The 15,278-nt window shown below is 36.8% G+C and overlaps 1 protein-coding gene across 3 annotated transcripts in view; it reads left to right on the forward strand.

Moving 5' to 3' along the window:
- The window catches only part of LOC135080024 (receptor-type tyrosine-protein phosphatase kappa), a 188,418-nt gene that overhangs the window by 77,944 nt on the left and 95,196 nt on the right, over positions 1 to 15,278 (forward strand). For all 3 annotated transcript variants that reach the window (XM_063974692.1, XM_063974694.1, XM_063974693.1), the window contains one exon: positions 2,903 to 3,406. In XM_063974692.1, coding sequence (XP_063830762.1) covers positions 3,205 to 3,406 — 202 coding nt within the window. In that variant the 5' untranslated portion in view covers positions 2,903 to 3,204. The remainder of the gene's footprint in view (positions 1 to 2,902; positions 3,407 to 15,278) is intronic.

Below are 15,278 nucleotides of genomic sequence, written 5' to 3' on the forward strand. Positions count from 1 at the left end.
TGTACCTAACTGCTTCATTAAGTAGTTCTGTCGTCTAACCAAACTTAAAAGTTTAGTATGGAAATGTCATTTTAAAACAGTGTTCACCAAGCAAATGACGATTTGCGTAGTTTGGGCCTAACCTTCTAAAAGGCGGTGTTAAATGGCATTCCATGGAAACCCTCATCTGGCGTTGCGTCAGCGCTGTTTATGTTTCATTCATAAAGCTGGAGCGAGTTCAATAAACAAATTCTTTTGCTTACCGCAATATGGGTGTGTAATATGATTAGGCGGGGAGGAAAACTTTCAAATACATATCAGATATCAACATGAAGGTATTTTTAATGGGGGAAAGACCAAGTACTATTTATCTAATAGTCTATACGAAGGAATTTTGACTTTACAGTGCCAAAAAAATTCGTGAGCTTACAATTTGTTCTGAGTTCGTTTGAGGACGTTTTGCGTTGATAGTCAGGACTCCAGACTATGATGAAAGCAAAGCGAAAACTGATCTAACTAAAATGTTGAAGAGTAGCCATAATTAAGGCATTCTTTGAGAAAATATTTTAAAGAACAACACCACGCAATTTAACACTAAGGCTGGGTTGCACCATTTTACTTTAACTTTGACAAACGTCAAAAATCTGTCGAACTCCACACAAAAACACCGATTCATGTCATAGTTACGGTTAAAATAAGTTAGTGTAACTCAGCCAAGTCTTTCTGTAATATTATTATGTAACTATATCACATTTCGAATACATAATGTATTACAGAAATACCATAAATATCTTCATAAAGTCAATATGCGTGTACCTAAACGAAATAGCGGCAAAATTCCAATTTAAATATGTTTAAAATGATGGAATACTACTTCCTATCTATTTTTGGGAGCTCGTCAGAGTTAAAACCGTCGCATGAATGAAAGGACGTCATCACTATGGAATCAGTGACTTTCCATCACCTTATAACCCATTTATAATCAGAAACTTTTGCTGCCATTTCGACCCGGTTGGGCTTTGAAAGGGGTTTTGATTTCAGTCTTGGATAGAGTTAATGTTTAATGAATTGGCTTTGATTTCTTAAGAGAAGGTTGATTGGTGCTATGGATCTTTTATAACGGTCTGGCTTGGTAGTTAATGTTCTAAATTAACTACATTGCTTATTTTAGTTGTGGTTTTAAATCTCATGGGGACTAATCAATAGGCTGCGTTGCACCATCTTACTTTAACTTTAATAAACGTCAAAATTCTGTTGAACTCCAAACAAAAAGCACCGGTTATCGTTATAGTTACGGTTAAAGTTGGGTGGTGCAACTCAGCCACAGTAACGAGTATAGGTAGCCGAAGGAGTTAAATACAATGAGCGAGCAATCATAATGTATTAGTAGTAATTGTAGGTATTAGGTACTAACTAACACATGCGTTTGCAATTAGATATGATGTGGTCTGTGATGGTTGGTTGCTTATTTTTATCTATTTACGCATGCAGAACGAAGGAGTATGAATGGGCAATCAAAATAAAAATCATATTCACAAATTCATACAATCAGCGAACCCGCACGTAAACTCTATGCACTCTCAATCAGTAAATTATATCTCTTTCACGCAAATTTCATTCCACGACACACACGCGTGCGCCGCTTGTGTTTTGTTTTTTGCGGAATTCGAAAAACGAATTCGTCAGTGTTTTATTTCGATTGCAATTGAAGAGTCATTGTTTTCAAATAACGATTCGCAGAAAGCTATTTTTGTGCTAATACTAAATACTTTCGTTCCTACTGGGTCTCGCTTGGCACGGCCGGACTGAGCCGAGACAGATTCCGATGTATAAATTATGCTTGAAGACACCTGTCACTTAGTCGCACGAACGTGTCTGTTAGGAAAGTAGATTTCTAGATGTTAAGACCATAGTATGTTAATGAAGAGGTGTGCGAAGATGAAAGATTGAATGCCGAAGCAAAATCAAAGAGCACATCACTGTTTGTATTGTATTATTACATAACATGCTACAATGTTTAGCTTTTCCCGTCATTCGTATTTGGATTATTTCGGGAATTCCAGATTTCATTCAGAACAAACCTAAAAACAGTTTTTACTAACAGGAATTTCCCATCCCAATACATATCCTCACAATGTACTTACTTGTACTCCGAATAAATACTTTTATGACTACAATTTCATTTCCGATATACAACACAACCAAAGCACAAATACAAATATTTCATAGCTCCAAAAGCTATTTAGCATTCGCGTAACCCAAATAAAATATTTAAACGTCGCTCTGCATTAAATAAAGGCGGAGTGACTTCATTATGAATGAATTAGGACATTCGTGAAACTCATAAATGTAAACACATTTAAACAACTCTGCGGTCACGGCTTGCGGTGACGTCGCACCTTCGCGAAGGCATTTCCTTACGTTCGCGTGAACTGAACATTATAAAAGTTATTTCTCTGATGTACGCTTTGTGTTGGTATTTAAATATAAGCTTTGTCCGTGTAGATTTCGGTCTCTCACAGGTTTAAGTAACAAATTATAAAGAGAAATATTTTTTCGCGCGGATCCCTAATTCTATTTTCCTTTTTTCATTATTCTAAAATAAGCTTAGCTCAAATTGCTCCTAAGAACATCAATAACTGCCATTGCAAAGCCCGATCAAATCTATCAAGTCGTTTCGGAGATTAACCAGTCAAACGAAGGGACAAAATATATTACGAATATAATCATGGTGGACAAAAAAATACATTATTTAGTAGCAATATTCGTAACTTTCCACTATCACGTAACGTAAGGAAAATTCTTGTTATCATAAACGATGTACGGTTGGCAAAAACATATAAAAATCGATTCAACTGAATCAGAATGTAATTTTAGATGTGTAATATTGAATAATGTAGATGTTTTCTCTCTTTTGTTCCAGGTCGCGGGGTGACTTCCACCGAACAAAACATGTCCGGGCTATTATGATAGCGCACAACCCACCGCTTCCCGAATTCGCCAATCAACCGTAATGTGTTAGACTATACATTGTGTCAAATTGTATAAAGTGTAAATATTAGTGTTTTGATATAATATTCATAGTTATAGTTAGTAGTTTCCGATGAAAATTTTCGGTTAAAAATATAAAAGTTTTGGTGTCGTAAAATGATAATGTGCAATTAATACCGTTGACGTCAGTTGATCGCGTTAAAACAGTGGCAGTTGGTAAATAGTGTAGTCGGCATGTCGTCGCGCACGGGACAGCGCGGAACGTCCGTGGCTGCCAGCCAGAGGAACCGCCAGCGGTCGCGGTCTACCAACCGGTATGACGCGGAGAAGAAGCCGAAGAAGAACAAGGACCTTCGCACGAGCGGCACCACCAGCCTCGTCTCCATTCCTAACAGCATCAAGCTGACGATGCTTAACAGCGGCCTCATACCTATCAGTAAGTGTTTTGACCTCTCTTACTCTTAGAATAGTAAAATGTCTGAAATCTGTAAACTATTTTATGTATTCTATTCGAAACATTTACTACTTATCAAAAGTTTACCGACGATTTAAAATTAAATGGCGATGACGATTTTAAATTAATAATTATTTGCCATAATGGATTGAAAGGTTGTTTAATATTTCACTTCATAATGTGTATTTCATTTTAAATTATTGGGATTTATGATGTCTAGTGCTCGTAATCGTCTTTCCTCAAAAATATAATTTTTCTCATTGATTTCTAATTAAATTGCAATGAATAAAAATAGTTCGTACTTCCAAAGAAAACTACCATAACAAAAACTCAACGTAAACTCCATTAACACTACAAAAGAACAACATTGGACAAGTGAATCATGGTGAAACAAGGTTCTCAAAGAACTTTCTCCTCCAGTTATTGAAACAAATCCAGAGTTGGATAAAGAGGACGGCGGAGGTCACCTTTTGCATATTTTATGCGGACATCGTTATATCCGCTGGCGATAGTGATGTACTTTGCACCTACGATAAAATGAAACTTAGATCTAGACTTAGAATAAACGAGTACTTAATACTAGTACTACTCTACTAGTCTTTACAATGCACATTGTGGGGTTTAAGCTAAAGCGGTATAACAAAATAGAGCATTCATGTAAATACATCTCTACCTGTTAAATAGCCAATAAATTAAATCCAATCAAGAAGTCATAAATTATCATAATTAAATTATTAAAGTTTGTCACTTACTATAAGTAAAAAATAAAGAAAAATTTGGATTTTTTAAAAATAACAGTAAAAATAAATATCAAATTGATTGCTTTCTCTAACTAATAATGCAAGAATAGAAATTGCCAAGCCCCTTTATATAATAATAATTTACAGCAAAAATGTTCCAAAAATTATCGAGTGGATATTATCGATGCGTTATTTCCCATCACTAGCGAGTTGTTTTGTTTCCACGGCCGAGATTTCCACAGGATCGCGCTGGGAACAACAAAGGTGATGACAACGTTCAGTTCACGGGATGTATTAATTTATTATCACGGATACGGAGGATAAAAACACGAGTAAAGACCTTAAAATCTTTTTTGTTTACGCTCGTGTATAAATAATGCTTTGGAAATAATATTTTTAGGACGTTTTTACTTTGAAGGACAGTTGATTTTTGATGAAAGAAAAATAAACTTTATTGACACAGTACATTGTGCTAACAGGCTCTGCATTTATCGTGTTTGCAAGGGGCATGTCAAGTCCCTCTCAAATGACTATAAAACTCTGCATTTTTTTTAAATATTAACATAGATTCTTCAATAAATTAATTACGTGTTACAAGTGTGAATCTTCCTCCCTCTCATATTCGGCAAAATATACAAACGAATTCGTAATCTTATGCACAGAACTTTCACGACTAGCCTGCTAAACCTGAATTCAGAACTTTTTGTCGGTCTGTGCAAGAACTGATAAAGTAAAGGCAAACAATACTGATAGGAACGTCTAAAGATTAGTCATAATAGCAGATGGGTAAGAAATAAAAAATAAATACAAGAAAAAACAAACACATAATTAATGACAAAGAAAACGCAAATTCTAGCCTAAATTTTTTCAGCGTTCACAGCATCGGGCACAAAATGCCAATGTCCTCAGTTGCCTACATAAGTGGGTTGTCATAATTATAGACAAAAGAAAGATAAGAACGAGTGGTCGTCTATCATAACAGCGTATTATTTTATGTCGGAATGAATTGCCCAGCTTTTAATGTAACAGTAAATCTTTCAGTCTTTTGGTGGACATAAATCGTACCTACTTTTGTTTGGATATGTTTTATTTAGCAATATTTATACATTTCTAGGGTGCAATGACTTTGGAATATCTAAAGTGAACGATTCAGAGTAAACGCGGACAACATATAAATAATTTTTTTAAAACAATTTGGATGATGGGCACTTTTCTATGGAATCTGGGCGTAAATCCAACAGAAATGTAACTACTATTATTTGTTAGGACTTAATATCAGAAATATATTTTCATATAAATAACTACCAAAAACTCCCGGGTTTGCTTGGAAATTGACATAATGTGTAATAGTAATAGGTGCTTTATTACGCAAACAAAAAATATTATTAATTTAATATACTTATCTACTTACATTTTAAATACATTAAGTTATTTATCCATTATTATGTCTAACAGTTCAGGAGTGGGGCCAACAAAAGGTATATTTAAACCATGTTCTACATTATAAGCGTAGGACCATATCTAGGTACCATTTAGAGAAATGACATGAACACAGTCATGTTTCAATGGGATTTCTACCAGTTAAGTTGTTCGATTAATCGAATTGCCAAAAAAAGATTTATTGATTAACAATTCGATTAATCGATTTTATTGATTACCATCATTACTATCATTTGATTGTTAATTCAATTCCTTATTTTCAGAAATATAATCGATTATTGCAATCGAATAATCGATTATGATTTATTCGGTATACATACTTACTAAATCGATAGAATCGATAGTAAGATATGATACAATACTCTCAATATGATCGATAAAAGCAATGTAATTGACCTAATACTATTTTTATTACCCTAATGTGATGTGAAATACTATGGAAACTTTGCATATTCAACTACCTCTATCTCCGTATCCCCGCGTATTTCAGGGTTGTTGTCATACTATGAAATGAAGTACTAGTATTAAGCTTTAATTTAGTATACTTTTTGTTTCTGTTGGTTTAACGCCCAATATGCCCATCATCCTTTATGACCTATCGTTTTGGTTTTAGGGTTATTTATGGGAAATAATTTAGACTTTGTAAAAGTCATCGTGAAAACTTATTAGTACTACTGTGTTGCTGTCTTTAAATCACAGGATTCAAATAATCTTAAGTTTTGTATTTGCAAGTTTCTCGCTATAACTAGACTCAAAGTACTACGGTATTTTGTGAAAACACCAGTAAAATTGTTTGGGCATAAAACATTATTTCAATTGATGCTAACCGGACTTGCAAACACTAAATTCGACCGGCATCGGCCGTACGTAGGCAAGCGTATTACTCAAAACATTCCAGCGTTCGCGCGCACCTAAAAATAGTTCGTAGTGTTGGGAAAAGAAGCTAGATTTTTTAATCAATTCATCAATCATGACTGAAGAATTTGTTCTAAAGCATCTTTTGAGTGATATTATTATGAAGCTCATGTTTAATATACTAGTTGTGTTGTAGATATAATAGTTTCAATAAAATTAGTAGATATCATGAATTAAACATCTTTTTTACTAAAAAACACTTTCCTAACCAAGAATATATGTTGCGTTTACGAAGACTAATAATAGGTCTATTAATTTAAGATGCCGAACCTATCTAGTTACACCGAAAACAAATAAATCATAATAATTGTCTGAAATACCAAACACCAATCAATTATAATTTAACAACTGATTGAAACTAATGTTAGTGATTAATAACCAATCATAAAAATTCAACCATCAATCACGGTTGATTCATGAGATCAGATTAAATTTTGGCCCATCACTAGCTTTGCGGATGTACAGCTACTTTTCCACAGCAATGCATCCGATCGGAGCGAGCAATAAATAAGATAAGGACGAACAAAACAGACCGTGTTTACAATGTTGTGCTTTTCTATCTGTGGAGTATCGAGCGGTAGAATACTGGCCGTATGGAAAATTTTGGACGTGGAACTTTATCTGAAGTACCGATAGTGTTATGTTTTTCTTTTTTATGAATATTTAAATTCGGAATGCATTTTATTTTTATGGCATATTATATTTATGGCCAGTACGATGCCGCCACAGATATAAACTGTTTTTAGAACTCTTTTTTAAGAATTTTTCAAAGATCTTCTGCTTGTCTGGGAAATATTTCGATTGAGACTTGAAATTATAGGGTTTTTTCACTGATGTTTTTATAATGAGGATCATTTCGATTTTTAGCTGTGAATGCAGATTTATAGGGCTAAGAAATCCTTAATACACAGTGCAAAAATTTTTGTTCTACGACAAAAATTGACGAAGTTATGGCCAAATTACTAAAAAAGTTCACTGACCGCCCGGCGCGGGGACGATGACGTCATTATATCCGATCCGAACGCTGCCGGCGTACTGCGTGGATAGAAAATATTTTTTTCTAGCCAAATTATCAGTTTTAGAGAAAAACTTGTAATGACATTTATTCATAGTAAGCTTTCGATAGGTAATTTTAAAAAATGGAAATTGTGAAAAATAACGCAAAAAATCCATACGCTCATACGATTCAATGGCACGCAGAGACGCGATTGGGGTCTCCGCGGTGGTATATTTGGCGATTTATTCAAATAAAGTGTACATAAGTGTTGTTAGAGTCATATCTTCTTCCAAGTAAAATATAAAAATGTATAAGTATTAATTTATTTACTTCTAACAATAAGGTATAACTTCTAACAATATGACATTGCTATGAAAATCATTTCGATGTACACTTAATAGTCTTAATACCTACCTGTTATTTAGTTTTTCTGAGTTAAACCTACGCACCTACCTATCTATTCGCCGTTCCCATGGGCGGGCCAGCTGCTGCAGGAAGGACAGCCGCTTCGTGCTGGAAATCTATTTAATCTTAGCCTAGAAGCTGGGTATGACTACCCCGCCCCTCTCCTCTCCCCAGGTCATAAACTGGGCATGACTTCCCCCTCGGCCAGAAGTTGGGTATGATTTACCCCCCCCCCCCGGCCCGAAACTGGGTATGACTTGACCCCTCCCCCTCCCCCCAGGCCAGAAGCTAGGTAAGGCTTGCCCCTACCCCCAGGCCATAAGCATAAGGTGGATATGACTCCCCTTCGGCCAGAAGCTGGGTATGACACCCCCCCCATGCCAGAAATGCCAGAAACTGGGTATGACTTGACCCCCCCCCCCCTCCCCCAGGCCATAAGCTGGGTAAGGCTAGCCCCTCCCCCCAGCCCTAGAAACTGGTTATGACTTGACCCCCCCCCCCCCCTCTCCCCAAGCCAGAAGCTGGGTAAGGCTAGCCCCTTCCCCCAGTCCATAAGCATAAGCTAGGTATGACTCCCCCTCGGCCGGAAGCTGGGTATTACTTACCCCCCCCCCCCCAGGCCAGAAACTGGGTATGACTTGCCTCTCCCCCCTCCCACCAAGGCCAGAAGCTGGGTAAGGCTTGCCCCTCCCCCCAGGCTATAAGCTGGGTATGACTTATCCCCCCCCCCCCCCAGGCCAGAAACTGGGTATTAGCATCATATTAAGTATTATTATGTTCAATACAAACAATCATTAAGTTACACTCACCCCAACCGCGTCTCCGCATTGCATCGAATCCTATGAAAATGTGGTTTTTGGACATAGCAATACTTATTTTTCACAATTTTTATTTTTAAAAATTTCTGGTCGATAGGTTACTTTATTTTGAAGAATAAATGTTATTAAAAGTTTTTTTCTAAAACTGATAGTTTAACCGGAAAAAAATATTTTCCATCCCATTAGTACGCCGGCTGCGCTCGATTCGGATATAATGACGTCATGCGGCCTTGCGTACGTTGACTTTTAGCGGCAAAAACGGCCTATGTTTATTACTTTTTTTCTTTTTTTTTTTTTTTTATCCACAACGAGGATGCTCTTGGCCTGTATCTCACCTGATGGTAAGTGACGATCAGGCCGAAGGTGGAAGCGAGCTTCACCCGGAATCCTCAACCACGGAGGAACTGGCTATCTTACCTCTAACTGTCGGAACACAATAATGCTGTTAACATTGTTGTTATGGCGACAGACTTAGGTAAGATGGTGGTAGCTAGCCAGGCGGACTTAGAACAAGCCCTACCACCAACCAAACCGAACAGAAAAATCTGCCCCCACTGGGAATCGAACCCGGGACCTCTGCGTCTGAAGCAGGTGGTCTTACCACAAGACCACAGAGGCGGTAATATCTTCGTAAGTAATGGTCCGATTTGGATAATTCAAAAAGATATATCTTTCTTATGTCTTAAAGATTAACGTAGATACTAGTTTTATTGAATTTTCTACAACAGTACTGATCCTCATTAAAATGACAAAGGTAATCTAAACCTCAAACTAATCATAACAAGCCAAGTCACTGCACAAATTGCGTCACACTTAACGTCAAATTGTGATTGATTGTAAGATGAACGCCACCGGAAAATAATTTCCTCGGCAGGCTGCCGTTGTAAAAATCACAATAAGGCCCGGAATGATTGATAGCCCGCTAGAAGTAATAAATCAAAAAATTCATCGTCTAAGACTGAATCTACCTCGGATCTTGGCCAATGCACGCCTCTATGTATCGGCAGTAGATATACAAGCAATGTAAGTAGGTATACTTACCTATCCTTTTATAAAACACCCAAAGTCTGTCTATTACATTTCCATTTAATTACATAGAGATAGTTTGGGACCCAGAAAAAATCATAGGATAGTTTTTATCCCGGTTTTTAGAACACAATTTTGGAGTCGAACACACGCCTCATAGTCTTCCTATGACAGACCTATATTATAGTAGGATTTAAATAGCCACGCAAGCCGGTTATTACATTTCATAGTAAAACATATTTCCATGTAATATACCATAGAGAGACGTATAGAGTCTCTACTTATAAATTATAAATTTTCTCCTTTTGGCTGAAATAGGTCAAATCTGGGCGGAAAACATCGTTTATGAAAATGTCTGGTATAAATTATTCTATCGTGCTGTGATTTACTGTTCAATCCAGTAGCATTTTAGCAGTAGGACTAATATTACGAACGGGAAAGGAAATTACATGTGCTTCTACTTAACGCAAAAGCTATTGAACTTAGATGCTTTATAGTAATACTAGCTTCTGCAACCGGCTTCGGTTGCGTGAAATGAAATTTGTCAAAGATCATTATAAATTCTACCCTTTAAGTTATTCTGACGCACAATAAATAATACTGAAAAGTTTCATCAAAATCCGTTTAGTACTTCTACGTTGTACGTGAAAGAGTAACATACTTAGACATCCATACATCCTTACAAACTTTCGCATTTGTGATAGTAGGATAGATGTGAGATCATGCCTAATAATATAATAGGTACCTATCATTGTTATAGGGACAATTTTGGAATAGGTATCGTCTACAGACGGGAGCACGTCAAGCTAAGTATCAGTCTGTGGTCTTAATCAGTTGTAATACAGGCGAGTTTGCAATAAAAATGTATAGCCTGTTTTGCTGTTGTCTGTTCGTGAAAATTCGTTTTCATATACATAATATCTTCACGCAAACGAAGTTATGTGTGGGCGTCTGCCAGTTAATCATAATAATGTTGCGGTTCAACTCTCGAGTCGTCATTGAATGGAATAATGTCAACAGCTCTGTCAAAAGGTTATTGACCGGCTCTTACCCTTACCCGGGGGACTCAGAGGGTCAAGTGGCCAATCCTCAAAGCTGGTATTGGATTGCATTTTAAAAACTTTCAGATTGAGGCATTTTCTTTGTTAAATAATTTTGAATTGGAATAATTCACGGACTGTGTGTAACATGAGGACTGTAAAAAATAATATATTAATTGTAAATATTTTGAAAATACAAGCATTTCAGTGGAGAACAGTAAAAATACAAAGTTTTTTCAAAAAGACCTTATTAGTTTATTTATTTATTTAATTAATTAAAATGCAAGTGAGCTTACAGATAGCACCAAATCTAATAGATAGTTCGTCAACTCTTGCGTGCCCTATTTTAAATGCCTACTTCTACCTTACCCAGTTGGTAGCGGCCTGCGTCCAGCGCTTTCCTGCTACCTTTATGATGTCGTCGGTCCACCTTGTGGGTGGACGTCCCGGGTAACATGGAAAACATTGGGGGAGGCCTATGTTCAGCAGTGGACGTCCTATGGCTGAGATGATGATGATGATGATGATGATGATGACAACTACCTTACTACTAGGAATCCAAGTCGTAATTGAACGGATAAGAAAGAAAATGAGTTGCATTTTCTTACTATCCAATAAAACTAGGAATTTTCCAATCCTATTCGCTCAACAAAACGTGATCAACTTCGCGAATGACAGCTCCGCCAAAGTACACTCCGCCGAGTGGGGTTGGTCAATTCAATTGGCACACAATCCCGCCGATCGTACCCCGCAATAAAATAAGGGATTGAGATGAGAAATGGGTTTAGTTTACAAGTTTATCGGGCTGATGATATTGCATCAAGTTATTAGCCGTTCGAATGTTGTCGGAATCAATTGTTTTCTGTATTCACTGGCTTTATTATTTGTTGCTGATAACAATAAAGAAAGACTCTTTTCGGAAAGAGTAAGCTCCTAAGTGATTGAGTAAGTAGAAAATCAAACTATGTTACAAAGCGCTGAATTTTAATGACAAAGTAGTTTTGGAAAAATAATGGCTTAGTAACTATAAACTGTTTTACCTACAATGATCAATGTTAGATGGTTTTGCTGAACCTGTTCTATTATTATTCTATTTTTACCCAACTGCGCCAGAAGAAGGGTTATTTGCTTTCTTTTTTATTACCGTCAATATAATCTTGTCTTAAAATTGTGTCATATAATCCGTATCAAAGTAGATCAACAAAAATAATATTAAGTTTGTATTTGAAAAAATATAACTAAGCTTAGTAACATATTTTTTCCAGAGTAGTTACTAACGGTACAGAATTCGTTAAATCCTATCAATCCCATTACCTTTAGTGAGAAGATAAAGCCTAACATATGGAGCATGGCTGAAAATATACACAGATGGATCAATTTCGAAAGAGGGAAAGGGAGCTGCTTATTTTTGTCCCAATCAACAGCATAGGATGTCTTTTAGATTTACAGCAAATGTGTCTATAATGACATTGGAACTAGTTGCCATTTATGAAGCGATTCTGTATGCAATTAAGATTAAGAGTAGTCAGAATGTAATTCTCACCGATAGCAAAAGCGCTTTGCAACACATAGCTCGGACCGCCTCTGGTTTCAGAGGGGTACCGATAGCTTATCAAATACTGGCAAAGCTTCATGACTGCAATAATACTGACATTGGCCTTAGACTTCAGTGGGTTCCATCACACATTGGTTTAAATGGAAATGAAGAGGCCGACAGATTGGCAAAACTAGCTGTGACGAACGGAAATGTATACGAAATTTCCTTATTTTATACGGAGGTTCTTCAGTCTTGCCGGAGACTATGCCGTACTGAGTGGATAAAGCACTTTGACGAACGATCTAAAAGTATAGGTATCTGGTACAAGACCATCCAAAGTCAGCCTCTTCAAATCCCGTGGTGTTGCAACACCAAATTAAATAGAGGTGATATTGTTACATTACATAGATTAAGATCCGGGCACTATCCTTCGAACAAATTTGGGTACCTCATGAAAAAAGTTAGCTCACCTGATTGTGATTTTTGTGGACATGGCACAATTGATGACGTCCAACATTTGTTGACGGAATGTGTCCGGAATGAGAGTCAGCGGCGAATACTTATGTCAGCGCTGCAGCTGGACCGGCTTGGGGTTGGTATCTTTCAGAGTATACTGAGCGAACCTACTTCCGAGTCGGCTAGTATGTTGTGTGGTATGGTAATCAGTCGTAGACCCTAACAATAACATTGTAATAATATTAAAAACACAGAATAATAATGTAGATAGGTACAATAGGACTGGCATGTCTTTGTAAGATAAAAGTCCTTTATCAAATAAAAAGATTAAAAAAAAAAAATAAAAAAAGCCTAACACGAATAATTTCTTTATATCGACATAAAAAAAGCTATTCCCGATAAAATGTTGTCGAACAAAACCAAGATCAAAAGAGATACAGAACGTAATCCCTTTGAAGCTCTGATGATCAATACCTACTTTGTTTGTTCCGACGTACATTAGGAAGACATCAGCCAAATTAATTGGAAAGGCACAAAAGGCTTTTATGGTCTTTATTCTACGATTCCATAAAAAAGAAATGGCAGAGATTAGGATTAAATGAGGCCTTTGGTTATCCATGTATTATGAAAGAAGGAAAAATAGGTTGTATATGTACGAGTATAATAGTATCAAGTATACCCATTACCTACCTCTTTTCGTTAAACACATTAATGTCCATATTTGTCACCTGTAAACCTTTATATTGGAAAAAGAGTCGATCTTACGAGCATTTTTATTGGTATTCGACTTTATTTGATTTTGACGAGATTTGATTTCAGTTCAATCAGACCGGCGATTTAATTAACTTGAGCCTTGCTCCCTACATCTTATAGGTAGGTACTTTGCTTCGTTCGTTTCAGCCGAAAGACGTCCACTGCTGGACAAAGGCCTCCCCCAAGGATTTCCACAAAGACCGGGCCGCTCGCATCCAGGCACCAGGCACCTAGCCGCAACCTTCACCAGATCGTCGGTCCACCTAGCGGGAGGCCTGCCCGCGCTACGTCTTCCGGCTTTACTTATCAAGAACCATTCTTCTTCACAGGTTATCACCTTTACGAGCGATGTTTGTATCTTCCCGTAGTAAAGTATTCAAAAATGCAAAAATTCCAAATTCTTTATTTCTTTATAAAGGCTTACATAAATACTAATAGACGAAGCCTCCTTTTAGGCGTATGATTGCCTGTGCCAGGACACAACGCTCTGCATAACTATAGGTGTATTGTGTAAATTCTACTCAAAATCAATAATAAAGAAATATTCTATTATTCTACAATTATTATATTTTTATAAATATGAATATTATGTGATGTGAATATTATGTGTACTTACTGTAGGACGTGCTATGTGTATTGTATTAGGAGTGTGCATTGTGTGTGTGTTATGTTAGTTTATAGTTTTGTATGTATGTTGCGTATGTATAGTATGGTGTATGTGTAGTGTTGTGTGTGTAGTGTTGTGTATGTATAGTGTAGTGTATGTGGAGTGTAGTATGGTATGTATGGTGCTTGTATTCATATTTTATTGTAAAATCACTTCATGAATTTTATTAACCAAAGCCTCAACTTCGTCGTAGCAGGCCTGTTCATCTCCGCGAGTTCACATCGAAAACAAAACACGCACGATAGCCCACCTACAGGAGGCGATTCGACAAGGCGTCACATACGAGATACGAGCGAGCATTGACACACGTACGCGTACTCTTTGTATTATGGAAAAAAATAAAAAAATACTGTGTAAAAAATACTGTGCAGTATTTAACTGCCTAAATAATAATAAAAACACACAATGTACTTTTTTTAAGTTGCCTGAAGACACTGAGAGGTAAATCAGTGGTTATTGTTATTCATGATAATTCATGCAAATTCATGTATTTCTTCCGACATTTTCCGCGATTTGGCACTTCACGTCACACATTAGTTTGCCGAAGTTCGCCGAGCCAGCTATTGTCAATTATTATAGGTGATAATAGGTGTCAAACAGGATAGGGTCTTTGCGCTGGTTTTCGTCCAACTATCGGAGTTGCCAACTTTGTGATCTTAAAATACCCTTACATAAATGTATCATATTATTTTATGTCGTTCGAGTGCTCATAAAGGCAGTCAACTAAAGTCCATACTGCAACGCACACACAATCCGCACCGTAACGTAAACGCCTTGCCTCGCCGATGACAGTGCGCGAAGGGCAATGACAGCTCGCAAAACACTGACGTATATCAATGTCTCATGGACTTGGCGTAACTTTAAAATAAACGTACTCGGTACATTACGCACACATTTACACGCATTATAAATACATACACGATTTAAGAAAACAACATGGCCGCAATACAGGGTGGCCAAAACAGTGAGGTCTAAAAGAAAAATTTAGATTCCTTACATCAAGGTGTACCTAAATCACCCCCATGTATATAATACGATTGTGCTTAGTTTAGGAGATAGA

This window comes from Ostrinia nubilalis, chromosome 17 (assembly GCF_963855985.1).
Source record: "Ostrinia nubilalis chromosome 17, ilOstNubi1.1, whole genome shotgun sequence".
Lineage (NCBI taxonomy): Eukaryota > Metazoa > Arthropoda > Insecta > Lepidoptera > Crambidae > Ostrinia > Ostrinia nubilalis.